A 15,786-nucleotide genomic window follows, 5' to 3' on the forward strand; every position below is an offset into this window, starting at 1 on the left:
TTTGGCACGGTACAATGGTCGATCGCTTTTGATGGAGGAGGTGGTCGGCAATCATGATTTGGAGTTGTTCACGGATGCGTCGGGTGGGATTGGTTTTGGCGCCTTTTTTGGTGGTCGATGGTGTGCCTCCAGGTGGCCGGACGACTGGTTCGGTTCCGGGCTGGTAAAAAACGTGACTTTATTGGAGATTTTTCCCATTTTGGTGGCGGTTTAACTGTGGAAAGAGGATTTGCGCAATCGCCGGGTACGGTTTAATTGCGACAACATGGCAGTCGTCTGTGTTATCAACAGTTTGACGGCATCGTCCCCTCCAGTTATTCGGGTTCTGCGGCAGTTAGTTTTGTTCTGCTTGTCTATTAATGCTTATGTTTCGGCAACACACGTGCCTGGTGTTGAGAACTCCATCGCTGACTCTTTGTCTCAGTTTCACTGGGAGCGTTTCCGTGCTTTGGCTCCGGAGGCGGAGGAGACGGGTCGGGATTGCCCGCAGGAACTCTGGAACGTGGTATCCGAGCTGCAGGACCTTTGATTCAGGCGTCTTTGGCACCCAGCACGTGGGCAGCATACCGGTCGGTGTGGTGCGATTGGGAGTCCTGGTTGGTGTCTTGTAGGGTGGAGATGAGGGGTGACGATCAAGTGGGGGCCCTGTTGTTATGGTTGAGACGTGGTGCCGATGATGGTTGGTCGGCGTCTAAAGTTGAGAGGATTCGGTCAGCTTTGGCTTTTGGTTTTCAGCTTAGAGGTTTACGGGATTTAACGAAGTTGTTTTTAGTAAGGCAGGCGGTGAAGGGATTTACAAGGAGGGCGAGTAAGGGCGATCTAAGGCACCCGATTTCCTTTGGCTTGCTGGAACGAATAGGTGTGAAGCTCAGTGAGATTTGCACATCTGACTTTGAAGTGGCTCTTTTCCGTTTAGCATTTTCGCTGGCATTTTTTGGCGCGCTGCAGGTGAGTGAGATCGTGTCGCCTAGCACGTGCGTGCAAGGGGGACTTTTGGCTAGGGATGTGGTGTTGACCGAAAGGGGTTTACAATTTTGGTTGCGTAGATCGAAGACCGATCAGGAGGGTAGAGGCAAACGTGTGGTTTTGGGCTCTGTCGTGGGTTCGCTCATGTGTCCCGTTGGTTGCTGGGAGGCTTTTAGTTGTTTTCAGCCGTCTAAAGAGGGCCCTTTGTTGTGTCATGAAAATGGGTCCTTTTTGTCCAAGTTTCAAATTGTGGCGGTGCTTAGACGGGCTCTAGGGGAGTTGGGATTAGATGCTTCTCGATTTGCCTCTCACTCATTCCGAATTGGGGCCGCGACCGAGGCGGCTTTAGGAGGTTTAGCACCGGAAGCGGTGCAACGAATTGGGAGATGGAAGTCGCAGCGTTATAAGAGCTACGTGAGACCTTAAACGGGGGTTGAGGGGAAGATGGTGTTTCTCGATGTTGTTGTGCTTGAAGTACGGTTATGGATTTAAGTTGTTATGTATTTTTCAGGTTCCAATCCCCTGTTGATTTGGATCGTCGGCCACTCGTACGTGTATTGGGGCGCGAGACGGGCGGACGTTCAGCGCGACGGTCGACAGCTCGGGTTCTCCAAAGAGGTGGCCGTGGTCAGATGGTTGGGCTTTCGGGGATTGGGCTGGAATGAGGTCTTGAAAGAAGTGCATAACAATGCTCGTCTAGATAGAATTCCAGACATTTTGGTGTTGCACGTTGGAGGAAACGATTTGGGGATTCGCCCCTGTCTGGAGCTGATAAGGGATATAAAACATGACCTTCTCAGATTGTGGGCGTCTTTTGGTGATGTGTTGGTGGTTTGGTCAGACATTGTTCCAAGGAGATGTTGGAGGCACGCCAGATCTGCGAATAAGGTCAATAAAGCCAGGATTAAGGTTAATCGGGCGGTTGCCAAGTTTGTGGTAAAGAATGGAGGTTTGTTTGTCCGTCATTTGGAACTGGAACAGGGTGGAGTGGACTTCCTCCTGGGTGATGGTGTTCACCTGAACGCTGTGGGCACGGACTTATGGGCTTTGGATTTACAAAACGGTATTGAAAGGGCAATAGCGGTGAAGTGTGGTGGGGTCTCGGGTATTTAAGGTATTTAAATACCCTCGTTGTGGCAGTGGGAGGGGTCCTTGAAGTTGGTGATAAATTGGCCTGGGGGATCCGTCGGGGTACGGATCCTTCAGTGGGTGGAAACTTGTTTTTCGGGTCTGGTGGTTCTGGGGGGGATCTTGGCAATGGTGGGCCGGATCCCCAGGTTAAAAGTGGACATGGTTAACCCTTCGGGGTAGTTTGGTGCTTCCGAGCCTGGGTGGTTACGGCTGGGAGTAAATATATGGTATGTTTCTGTCCACTCCCTGTTATGGTTAACCACCAGTTTGGAGCTTCAAGGACTCTTCCCCTATGTCATTTATTCTTGTTGTATGTTATAATAAAGGCCACTGTGGCCAATTATAATCCAAGATCAGAGTCTGTCGTTATTTGGTGGGGGGTTTGGGGACGAAATAACTGAAGGTTAGGTATAAAATGGGGGGGGGGAGGTCATCCCTTCGTGGGATCGACCAATAGCAATGTCAAGATATATAGGTAAATTTGTGAATGAGCGTAGTGTAATATTTGTATGCAGGTGAAAAGTGGGCCTCCAAAGTCAATGTTACTGGTAGGCCCTTGTCACCCCAGTCTGACACTGCCAGGATCACACATGCGAGAAATATGGCCGAGTCTCGCATGTTAATACCCGGCATTGTCGCCGGCACTCAGGAGCATGCAGCTCCATGTATTGCTATGCGGCCGCACACTCCGCTCCGGAGTGCAGACGGCAGGGCTGGGTATTAACATGCAAGACTCAGCCGTGTTTCTCGCATGTGTGATCTCGGCCGTACTAAGTGTGTCTTCTGTGTTTTACACGGATCCTCTTAGACTTTAATGGCAGAGTCTGATCAGCAAACTGGATGAGGTTAGAACAATCTCCGAGTCTCGTGGACAACGACAGATCCGTTTTTAAAACTAATTTGTATACAGATCAATAACGCTATAGGTCAGTGTCTGAGAAAAAAGCAGACATTAGAACATTTCATACAGATGTGTGAATTTAGCCTTACTGGTATGCAAAACTAATTCCTAAGGCCATGTGCACACGTTGCAGATTTCCTGCAGATCTGCAGCTTTTTTTTCCACGCAGGAACGCTGCAGATCCGCAAGTGATTTACAGTACAATGTAAATCAATGGCAAAAAAAAAATGCTGTGCTAATGGTGCACAAAAATCTGCACGGAAAACGCAGCAGATTCAAAAAAGGACCATGTCAATTCTCTGTGCAGTATATAAAGGCACAGATGATTGGCCTCGGGGAGACCAAAACATCCAACACAGCGGAGACACCATCACGTGTTTCTCAACGCAGTGATTCCAGAACACTGCCCCCATCCCTTATGGGAAATATGCAGATGCATGTAAAGAAGCTGCGGAGACACCATCACGTGTTTCTCGACGCAAGCAGTGAATAGCCAGGCCTTTCCCCGGGAAGGAACAACCACGGGAAGGGCAGCATCCTATGAAGGAAAGCCACCTATGCCAAGCATGGTATCCATCCACAGACAGCTGTTTCGGGGTTTTTGCCCCTCATCAGTGTGGAGTAGGAATCTGGCTATTAGGAGCAGTGCCTAGTAAAAAGGCTATAAAGGCACAGATGATTGGCCACAGTCAAATCTGCAACGAGTGCACATAGCTGGACCCTTCACACTTTAAGGCTGCCGTCACACTAGGGCTGTGTGTCCACGTGCAGGAAACGCTGCGTGTTTGACGCTGCATAGAGACGCAGCGTCCAGATGTTACAGCATAGTGGAGGGGATTTAATGAAATCCCGTCTCCACTATGCATGGTAACACGCACGCGGCGGCCCTGCAACTACAGACATGCACCACGTCACCACTTCTGTATTTATCACCCACTCTTGGTTTTGGCTTACAAATACTGATGTAAAATACTGACGAAATACTGATAGTGTGACAGCAGCCTAAGGCTATGTGCACACGTATTCTGGTCCACTGCAGATTTTTCCGCAGCAGATTTGATAAATCCGCAGTGCAAAACCGCTGCGGATTTACCGCGGTTTTTGTGCAGTTTTTCTGCGGATTTCTATTGGAGCAGTTGTAAAACCGCTGCGGAATCCGCAGAAAGAAGTGACATGCTGTGGAATGTAAACCGCTGCGTTTCCGTGCGTTTTTTTCCGCAGCATGTGCACAGCGTTTTTTGTTTCCCATAGGTTTACATTGTACTGTAAACTCATGGGAAACTGCTGCGGACCCGCAGCGGCGGAAGCGCTGCGAATCCGCAGCAAAATCCGCAGCGTGTGCACATAGCCTTAATTTCCTCATACACGGTCAATCTGTGTTTTTCACATATAGTACACCTACTCACTATAGTCTACGGAGCTGTTCCCAAGTACGTTTCTTTTGTGGACCGAGCAACGGCAAAATGAAAAATCTCCATTTTTAATCTTAATAACGGATCAAAGTCTAGGGCTCATACTCATCTGCGCATAAATCACACGATTGCAATCCAATAAAAAATTGTATTCACTCTGACTAATGTTATCCTATGATTCCCTGCTCATCTGCCATTTTTTTTCCTCAGCTGGAATCTGGACGAGGAAAATAATCACAGCATGCAGCGAGTGGCCGCGTGTATTGGACAAGACTCATCATTGCAAGTCACTGAGTGTGAGAAAAAAAATACGAACGGCACAAAGACAATATTTATCCTGTCAGATTTTTACAGATACTTTACCATTCTGTAGAATAGAATACTGTAAATGGTCTTGTACATGTGTGTAGAATAATAGTTGCAGAGAAAAAAAAATATGTATTGCATACACATGTCATATGGGACACTCATACTACTTTTCTGGATCAACATTGGAGTGATGTTTTAAATGCAGATGAGTGTGAGCCCTAAATAATAAACTTGTGACAGCCCATGGATGGTATTATATTTGGCTCCTAGTTCTGTGTTTTTCACTAACTGTTTATTAACCCCTTCACAACTTTGGACGTATGGATACGTCCAGTCGATTTTACACGCACAAGAGCTGTGCAGGTGTGATCGCCGCCGGGTGTTCACCGATTCTCACAGTTGACACCTGTCTCTCACTGCCCTCACCGCTCCCGGCAGTTTAACCCCTTTACCCCCAAGGGTGGTTTGCACGTTATGGACTGGGCCAATTTTTACAATTCTGACCACTGTCCCTTTATGAGGTTATAACTCTGGAACGCTTCAACGGATCCCGGTGATTCTGACAATGTTTTCTCGTGACATATTGTACTTCATGATAGTGGTAAAATTTCTTTGATATTACCTGCGTTTATTTGTGAAAAAAAACGGAAACATGGTGAAAATTTTGAAAATTTCGCAATTTTCCAACTTTGAATTTTTATGCAATTAAATCACAGAGATATGTCACACAAAATACTTAATAAGTAACATTTCCCACATGTCTACTTTACATCAGCACAATTTTGGAACCAAAATTTTTTTTTTGTTAGGGAGTTATAAGGGTTAAAAGTTGACCAGCAATTTCTCATTTTTACAACACCGTTTTATATTAGGGACCACATCTCATTTGAAGTCATTTTGAGGGGTCTATATGATAGAAAATACCCAAGTGTGACACCATTCTAAAAGCTGCACCCCCCAAGTTTCTCAAAACCACATGCCATGTTGCGTTTGGAGAGCCACTGATGTGCCTAAACATTGAAACCCCCCACAAGTGACACCATTTTGGAAAGTAGACCCCCTAAGGAACTTATCTAGAGGTGTGGTGAGCACTTTGACCCACCAAGTGCTTCACAGAAGTTTAGAATGCAGAACCGTAAAAATAAAAAATAATTTTTGTGAAAAAGAAATGATCTTTTTGCCCCCAATTTTTTATTTTCCCAATGGTAAGAGAAGAAATTGGAACCAAAAAGTTATTGTACAATTTGTCCTGAGTACGCTGATACCCCATATGTGGGGGTAAACCACTGTTTGGGCGCATGGGAGAGCTCGGAAGGGAAGGAGCGCCGTTTGACTTTTCAATGCAAAATTCACAGGAATTGAGATGAGACGCCATGTTGCGTTGGGAGAGCCACTGATGTGCCTAAATATTAAAACCCCCCACAACTGACACCTTTTTGGAAAGTAGACCCCCTAAGGAACTTATCTAGATGTGTGGTGAGCACTTTGACCCACCAAGAGCTTCACAGAAGTTTATAATGCAGAGCCGTAAAAATAAAACAAAAATTTTTTCCCACAAATATTATTTTTTAGCCCCCAGTTTTGTATTTTCCCGAGGGTAACAGGAGAAATTGGACCCCAAAATTTGTTGTGCAATTTGTCCTGAGTGCGCTGATACCCCAAATGTGGGGGGGAACCACCGTTTGGGCGCATGGGAAGGCTCGGAAGGGAAGGAGCGCCATTTGAAATACAGATTTAGATGGCATGGTCTGCAGGCGTCACATTGCGTTTGCAGAGCCCCTAATGTACCTAAACAGTAGAAACCCCCCACAAGTGACCCCATATTGGAAACTAGACCCCCCAAGGAACTTATCTAGATGTGTTGTGAGAACTTTGAGCCCCCAAGTGTTTCACTACAGTTTCTAACGCAGAGCCGTGAAAATTAAAAAAAAAATTCCCCCCAAAATTATTTTTTAGTCCCCAGTTTTGTATTTTCTCGAGGGAAACAGGAGAAATTGGACCCCAAAATTTGTTGTCCAATTTGTCCTGAGTGCGCTGATGCCCCATATGTGGGGGGGAACCACCGTTTGGGCGCATGGGAGGGCTCGGAAGGGAAGGAGCGCCGTTTGGAATGCAGACTTAGATGGAATGGTCTGCAGGCGTCACATTGCGTTTGCAGATCCCCTAATGTACCTAAACAGTAGAAACCCCCCACAAGTGACCCCATATTGGAAACTAGACCCCCCCACGAACTTATCTAGATGTGTTGTGAGAACTTTGAGCCCCCAAGTATTTCACTACAGTTTATAACGCAGAGCCGTGAAAATTAAAAAATCTTTTTTCCCCACAAAACTTATTTTTTAGCCCCAGTTTTGTATTTTCCCAAGGGTAACAGGAGAAATTGGACCCCAAAAGTTGTTGTCCAATTTGTCCTGAGTACGCTGATACCCCATATGTTGGGGTAAACTCCTGTTTGGGCACACGGGAGAGCTCGGAAGGGAAGGAGCACTGTTTTACTTTTTCAACGCAGAATTGGCTGGAATTGAGATTGGACGCCATGTCGCCTTTGGAGAGCCCCTGATGTGTCTAAACAGTGGAAACCCCCCAATTATAACTGAAACCCTAATCCAAACACACCCCTAACCCTAATTCCAACGGTAACCCTAACCACACCTCTAACCCAGACACACCCCTAACCCTAATCCCAACCCTATTCCCAACCGTAAATGTAATCCAAACCCTAACCCTAACTTTAGCCCCAACCCTAACTGTAGCCTTAACCCTAACTGTAGCCTTAACCCTAACTGTAGCCTTTACCCTAACTGTAGCTTTAACCCTTGCCCTAACCCTAGCCCTAACCCTATCCCTAACCCTAGCCCTAGTCCTAACCCTAGCCCTAACCCTAGCCCTAACCCTAGCCCTAACCCTAACTCTAGCCCTAACCCTAATGGGAAAATGGAAATAAATACATTTTTTTAAAAAATTTTTATTTTTCCCTAACTAAGGGGGTAATGAAGGGGGGTTTGATTTACTTTTATAGCGGGTTTTTTAGCGGATTTTTATGATTGGCAGCCGTCACTCACTGAAAGACGCTTTTTATTGCAAAAAATATTTTTTGCATTACCACATTTTGAGAGCTATAATTTTTCCATATTTGAGTCCACAGAGTCATGTGAGGTCTTGTTTTTTGCGGGACGAGTTGACGTTTTCATTGGTAACACTTTCGGGCACGTGACATTTTTTGATCGCTTTTTATTCCGATTTTTGTGAGGCAGAATTAGCAAAAACCAGCTATTCATGAATTTCTTTTGGGGGAGGCGTTTATACCGTTCCGCGTTTGGTAAAATTGATAAAGCAGTTTTATTCTTTGGGTCAGTACGATTACAGCGACACCTCATTTATATCATTTTTTTTTATGTTTTGGCGCTTTTATACGATAAAAACTATTTTATAGAAAAAATAATTATTTTAGCATCGCTTTATTCTGAGGACTATAACTTTTTTATTTTTTTGCTGATGTTGCTGTATGGCAGCCAGTTTTTTGCGAGACAAGATGACGTTTTCAGCGGTACCATGGTTATTTATATCTATCTTTTTGATCGCGTGTTATTCCACTTTTTGTTCGGCGGTATGATAATAAAGCGTTGTTTTTTGCCTCGTTTTTTTTTTTTTTTCTTACGGTGTTTACTGAAGGGGTTAACTAGTGGGCCAGTTTTATAGGTTGGGTCGTTACGGACGCGGCGATACTAAATATGTGTACTTTTATTGTTTTGTTTTTTTAATTTAGATAAAGAAATGTATTTATGGGAATAATATTTTATTTTTTTTTTCATTATTTAGGATTTTTTTTTTTTACACACTTGTAAACATTTTTTTTTACTTTTTTACTTTGTCCCAGGGGGGGGGACAATACAGATCGGTGATCTGCTAGTTTGCACAGCACTCTGGCAGATCACCGATCTGTCAAACAGCGCTGCAGCGTTAACAAGTGCCTGCTCTAAGCAGGCACTTGGTAAGCCACCTCCCTCCCTGCAGGACACGGATCCGCGGCCATCTTGGATCCGGAATTTGCTGCAGGGGGGAAGGTAGGAGACCCCCGGAGCAACGCGATCACATCGCGTTGCTGCGGGGGTCTCAGGGAAGCACGCAGGGCACCGTCGGCACATCGCGATCATGTTTGATCGTGGTGTGCCGGGGGTTAATGTGCCGGGGGCGGTCCGTGACCGCTCCTGGCACATAGTGCCGGATGTCAGCTGCGATAAGCAGCTGACACCCGGCCACGATCGGCCGCGCTCCCCCCGTGAGCGCGGCAGATCGCCTATGATGTACTATTCCGTCCTTGGGAAGTAAAGCCCACCCCACATGGACGGAATAGTACGTCTAATGGCAGAAAGGGGTTAACAACCTAAATGCTGCAACCGATTGCAGCATTTAGAAGGCATGTCTAAGGCTATGTGCACACGTAGAATGGTCCTCTGCAGATTTTTCTGCAGCGGATTTGATAAATCCGCAGTGCAAAAACACTGCGGATTTATCACAGATTTACTGCGGTTTTTGTGCGGATTCCACTGCGGTTTTACACCTGCGGTTCTCTATTATGGAGCAGGTGTAAAACCGCTGTGGATTCCGCACAAAGAATTGACATGCTGCGGAATGTAAACCACTGCGTTTTTGCAGCATGTGCACTGTGGATTGTGTTTCCCATAGGTTTATATTGTACTAACTCATGGGAAACTGCTGCGGACCCGCAGCTGCGGATCCGCAGCGTGTGCACATACCCTTACTTTTCATGAAAAAACTCACCTGAGTGAGTAATATTTTTCTTGTTACTCTTGCTGATATAAATATATTGTATTAAATAAAAGCTGTCAATTCATGTGCCACATACAGTAAAATCACAGTGACAGGTTAGAATAGATATATACTCATAGAATACATAGATATCAGTGACGTGTATATATATATATATATATATATATATATATATATATATATATATATATATGGTATATATATATATATACTATATAATTGTCTAAGGGTCACTTCCGTCTGTCCTTCTGTCTGTCACGGTTATTCATTTGCTGATTGGTCTCGCCAGCTGCCTGTCAATCAGCGACGGGCACAGTCCGGAAGAAAATGGCCGCTCCTTACTCCTCGCAGTCAGTGCCTGTCGCCCCCATACTCCCCTCCGGTCACCGCTAACACAGGGTTAATGCCGGCGGTAATGGACCACGTTATGCCGCGGGTAACGCACTCCGTTACCGCCATTAACCCTGTGCGTCCCAAACTTTTTACTATTGACGCTGACTATGCGGCATCAATAGTAAAAAATGTAATGTTAAAAATAATAATAATAAAAAAAAAAAAAAACCTGCTATACTCACCCTCTGTAGTCGCTTGCGCCGGCCGTCATCTTCCGTTGCAGGTTCCGGTGGCAATGATAGTATGGGAGAAGGACCTGCCATGACGTCACGGTCATGTGACCGCAACGTCATCACAGGCCCTGCGCGAGAAGGACCTGCCATGACGTCACGGTCATGTGACCGCGACGTCATCACAGGGCCTGCGCGAGAAAGACCTGCCATGACGTCACGGTCATGTGACCGCGACGTCATCACAGGTCCTGCGCTCATACCAACCCTGGGACCGGAAGCTGCCGTGGACTACAAGAGGCCCTCGGAAAGGTGAGTATATGTTTATTTTTTAAACTGTGACAAACCTGGCTGGGCAATATACTACGTAGCTGGGCAATATACAACGTGACTGGCCAATACACTACGAGGCTCTGTGCTGTATACTACTTCGCTGTGCAATATACTACGTGGCTCTGTGCTGTATACTACATCACTGGGCAATATACTACGTGACTGGCCAATATACTACATCACTGGGCAATATACTACGTAACTGGGCAATATACTACATGGCTAGCCAATATACTACGTGGCTCTGTGCTGTATACTATGTCGCTGTGCAATATACTACGTGGCTCTGTGCTGTATACTACATCACTGGGCAATATACTACGTAACTGGGCAATATACTACGTGGCTCTGTGCTGTATATTACGTCACTGGGCAATATACTACATCACTAGGCAATATACTACGTCACTGGGTAATATACTATGTGGCTGCACAATATACTACGTGGCTGGGCAATATATATATATATATACACACACACACACAGCTCTGGCAAAAATTGAGAGACCACTGAAAAATTTTCAGTTTGTCTGATTTTTCTCTTTATAAGTATATTTTTGAGTAAATTGTTCTTTTATTCTATAGACTTCTGACAACATGTCTCCTAAGTTCCAAGCAATACATTTTTTATTTATTTTCTGAAAATGAGAAATGGTCAAAATAACAAAAAATGCATTGCTTGCAGACCTCAAATAATGCAAAACAAAAAAGTTCATAATCATTTAGAAACAACAATACTAATGTTTTAACTCAGAAAGAGTTCAGAAATCAATATTTTGTGGAATAACCATGATTTTTAATCACAGCTTTCATGCGTCTTGGCATGCTTTCCACCAGTCTTTCACACTGCTTCTGGGTCACCTTATGCCACTACTGGTACAAAAATGTAAGCACTTCTTTGTTTGACGGCTTGTGACTATCCATCTTCCTCTTGATCACATTCCAGAGGTTTTCCATGGGGTTCAGGTCTGGAGATTGGGCTGCCCATGACAGAATTTGATGTGGTGGTCCTTTATCGACACCTTGATTGACCTAGCTGTGTGGCATGGTGCATTGTCCTGCTGGAAAAACCAGTCCTCAGAGTTGGGGAACATTTGCCTGAGCAGAAGAAATCAACTGTTTTTCCAGGATAACCTTGCATTGGGATTAATTCATACGTCCTTCGCAAACAACAACCTGCCCAATTCCAGCCTTGCTGAAGCATCCCCAGATCATCACCGATTCTCCACCAAATTTCACAGTGGGTGCAAGACACTGAGGCTTGTTCGCCTCTCCAGGTCTCTGTCTAACCATTAGACGACCAGGTGTTTAATCACTCATGAAAGCTGTGATTAAAATCCTGGTTATTCCACAAAATATTGATTTCTGAACTCTTCCTGAGTTAAAACATTAGTATTGTTGTTTCTAAATGATTATGAACTTTTTTCTTGCATTATTTGAGGTCTGCAAGCAATGCACTTTTTTGTTATTTTGACCATTTCTCATTTTCAGAAAATAAATAAATTTATTGCTTGGAACTTCAGAACTATGTTGTCAGTAGTTTTTTGAATAAAAGAACAATTTTCATTTTAATCAAAAATATACCTATAAAGAGAAAAATCAGACAAACTGAAAAATTTGCAGTGGTCTCTTAATTTTCGCCACAGCTGTGCGTTGCTGTGTGTTTGTGTGTGTATGCATGTGTGTGTATATATATATATATATATATATATATATATATATATATATATATATATATTACACATACAGAACAGACCAAAAGTTTGGACACACCTCATTTAACGATTTTTCTGTATTTTCATGATTATGAAGATTGTAAATTCACACTGAAGGCATCAAAACTATGAATTAACACGTGGAATTATATACTTAACAAAAAAGTGTGAAAGCAGTCATCAAAGCAAAAGGTGGCTACTTTGAAGAACCTAGACTATAAGGCCGCCGTCACACTTGCGAGTTTTACGGACGTAAGAGCGCTGAAAATACGTCCGTAAAACTCGCAAAACAAACGGCACAATTATTCTCTATGCCCCTGCTCCTATCTGCCGTATTTTACTGATCAGTATTATACGGCTTTCTACGGCCATAGAAAATCGCAGCATGCTGCGTTTGTCACCGTATTGCGCAAAAAAAGCCAATGAAAGTCTATGGAAGCCAGAAAAATACGGATTACACACGGACCAGCAGTGTGACTTGCGAGAAATACGCAGCGGTGTTAGAGAAAAGCCGGCAATTCAGTGCGGTGTATAGTAAAATCACACTGACGGCTTACATTAGAATAGGTAGAATAAATGTGTACACATAGAATAGATATATATATATATGTCAGTGAGACACATATATGTATATATATTATTACTTCATACAGCGCTAGATAGCTTTAAAGCCGATAATTCAATTGCCGGCTTTTGCTATCTCCTTCCTAAAACCCGACATGATATGAGACATGGTTTACATACAGTAAACCATCTCATATCACCTTTTTTTTTTGCATATTCCACACTACTAATGTTAGTAGTGTGTATATGCAACATTTGGCCATTCTAGCTATTAAATTAAAGGGTTAAATGGCGGAAAAAATTGGCGTGGGCTCCCGCGCAATTTTCTCCGCCAGAGTAGTAAAGCCAGTGACTGAGGGCAGATATTAATAGCCTGGAGAGGATCCACGGTTATTGCCCCCCCCCCCCCCCCCCCGGCTAGAAACATCTGCCCCCAGCCACTCCAGAAAAGGCACATCTGGAAGATACGCCTATTCTGGCACTTGGCCACTCTCTTCCCATTCCCGTGTAGCGGTGGGATATGGGGTAATGAAGGGTTAATGTCACCTTGCTATTGTAAGGTGACATTAAGCCAAATTAATAATGGAGAGGCGTCAATTATGACACCTATCCATTATTAATCCAATAGTAGTAAAGGGTTAAAAAATACACAAACACATTATTAAAAATTATTTTAATGAAATAAAAGCAAAGGTTGTTGTAATAATTTATTCTACGCTCAATCCAATCACTGAAGACCCTCGATCTGTACAAAAAAAAAAAAAAACAACAATATCCAAACCTTCCGAAGATCTGTAACGTCCAACGATGTAAATCCATCTGAAGGGGTTAAAATATTTTGCAGCAAGGAGCTCTGCTAATGCAGCGCTGCTCCTTGCTGCAAAACCCCGGGGAATGAAGGTAAAGTAGGTCAATGACCTATATTTACCTTCATTTGTGGTGAGGCGCCCTCTGCTGGTTGTTCCTAGATCGTGGGAACTTTCCTAGAAAGCTCCCAGGCTCGAGTTCATATGAGGACAACCAGCAGAGGGCGCCTCTTATGAACTCGAGCCTGGGAGCTTTCTAGGAAAGTTCCCACGATCTAGGAACAACCAGCAGAGGGCGCCTCACCGCAAATGAAGGTAAATATAGGTCATTGACCTACTTTACCTTCATTCCCCGGGGTTTTGCAGCCACGAACAACGTTGCATTAGCAAAGCTCGTGGCTGCAAAATATTTTAACCCCTTCAGATGGATTTACATCGTTGGACATTATAGATCTTCGGAAGGTAAGGATATTGTTTGTTTATTTATTTTTTTGGTTACAGAACGAGGGTCTTCAGTGATTGGATTGGGTGTTGAATAAAATATTACAACAACCTTTGTGTTTATTTCATTATAATAAATTTAAATAATGTGTTTGTGTTTTTTTTAACCCTTTACTACTATTGGATTAATAATGGATAGGTGTCATAATTGACGCCTCTCCATTATTAATTTGGCTTAATGTCACCTAACAATAGCAAGGTGACATTAACCCTTCATTACCCCATATCCCACCACTACATGGGAATGGGAAGAGAGTGGCCAAGTGCCAGAATAGGCGCATCTTCCAGATGTGCCTTTTCTGGGGTGGCTGGGGGCAGATGTTTTTAGCCAGGGGGGGGCCAATAACCATGGACCCTCTCCAGGCTAATAATATCTGCCCTCAGTCACTGGCTTTACTACTCTGGCGGAGAAAATTGCGCGGGAGCCCACGCCAATTTTTTCCGCCATTTAACCCTTGAACGGCCAAATTTTGCACATACACACTACTAACATTAGTAGTGTGGAATATTAAAAAAAATGGGAATATGACATGGTTTACTGTATGTAAACCATGTCTCATATCATGTTGGGTATAGGAAAGAGATAGCTTTAAAGCCGGTAATTCAACTACCGGCTTTTGCTATCTAGCGCTGTATGAAGTAATAATATATATACATATATGTGTCTAATGGCATATATATGTATATATATATATATATATATATATATATATATATATATATATATATATACAGTATATATATATATAATTTTTTTTTAACACATGGATCCCTTGTATAGCCGTGTGTTGGTTTTGCAAGCCTGCAAGAAAAACACGCAGTACGGATGCCATACGGATTACATACGGAGGATGCCATGCGCAAAATACGCTGACACACCCTGCCTACGGAGGAGCTACGGACCACTTTTTTGGGGACTTTTCAGCGTATTACGGCCGTAATATATGGGACCATATTGTCTTACGCCAAGCGTGACGCCGGCCTAAGACATAAGAAAAAAGTGTGAAACAACTCAAATTAAGTATATAATTCCACATGTGTTAATTCATAGTTGTGATGCCTTCAGTGTGAATGTACAATTTTCATAGTCATTAAAATACAGAAAAATCTTTAAATGAGAAGTTGTCCAAACTTTTGGACAACTATATATATTTATTATTACATAGATGAAAAACTGGCAATTCAGCAGCCGCACAGTGTAAAATCACAGCAGGAGCCGACAGCATAGAATAGATGGATTACATACAGTAAATACAAATAGAATAGGTAGATATATAGATATCAGTGACAAATACATTTTCCCACGCTCCAGAGTTCAGCGCAGGTCAGGCTGTGAGGCAGCGCAGCATCAGTGACGGGACGCAGCTGTTATGAATTGGGATGGCCTCTGGACCATGGGAAAATGCCCTGGCATTTTCCCACAGTCCAGAGGTTACTGCAGCTCAGGCTGTGAGGGAGTGCAGCTTCAGTGACGTCACCGCTAGTCACTGAATCTCCTCTTGCAGCATCTCCTCGTTCACCAGTAGTTTTCAGCGGGGGCGGTTGCATCTAGGCCATCGTCTTGGTTTAAAACTGTATATACCTCAGATATGGATTACTACATGTGACACAACATCGGACATGTATGGTATATTGTGGTATATTGTTGGTTTGTTACTTTTATCACAGATGATTGAGGGCGTTGCATGGATTAGGAGTAATAATAAAATGGGAAAACTGTTTTATTTCATTAAAGACTTTATTCTGGCTGTGTCTTTATTTAACATGTAACAACTATAGGATTAGTAATGGATA

The 15,786-nt window shown here is 43.6% G+C and overlaps 1 protein-coding gene across 1 annotated transcript in view; it reads right to left on the reverse strand.

Moving 5' to 3' along the window:
- The window catches only part of ALG13 (ALG13 UDP-N-acetylglucosaminyltransferase subunit), a 229,198-nt gene that overhangs the window by 166,648 nt on the left and 46,764 nt on the right, over positions 1-15,786 (reverse strand). Inside the window, exon 5 of the mRNA XM_069754494.1 lies at positions 9,502-9,533. Within this exon, the coding sequence (XP_069610595.1) occupies positions 9,502-9,533 (32 nt within the window). The remainder of the gene's footprint in view (positions 1-9,501; positions 9,534-15,786) is intronic.

The sequence above is a fragment of the Ranitomeya imitator genome, chromosome 2, assembly GCF_032444005.1.
Source record: "Ranitomeya imitator isolate aRanImi1 chromosome 2, aRanImi1.pri, whole genome shotgun sequence".
NCBI lineage: Eukaryota > Metazoa > Chordata > Amphibia > Anura > Dendrobatidae > Ranitomeya > Ranitomeya imitator.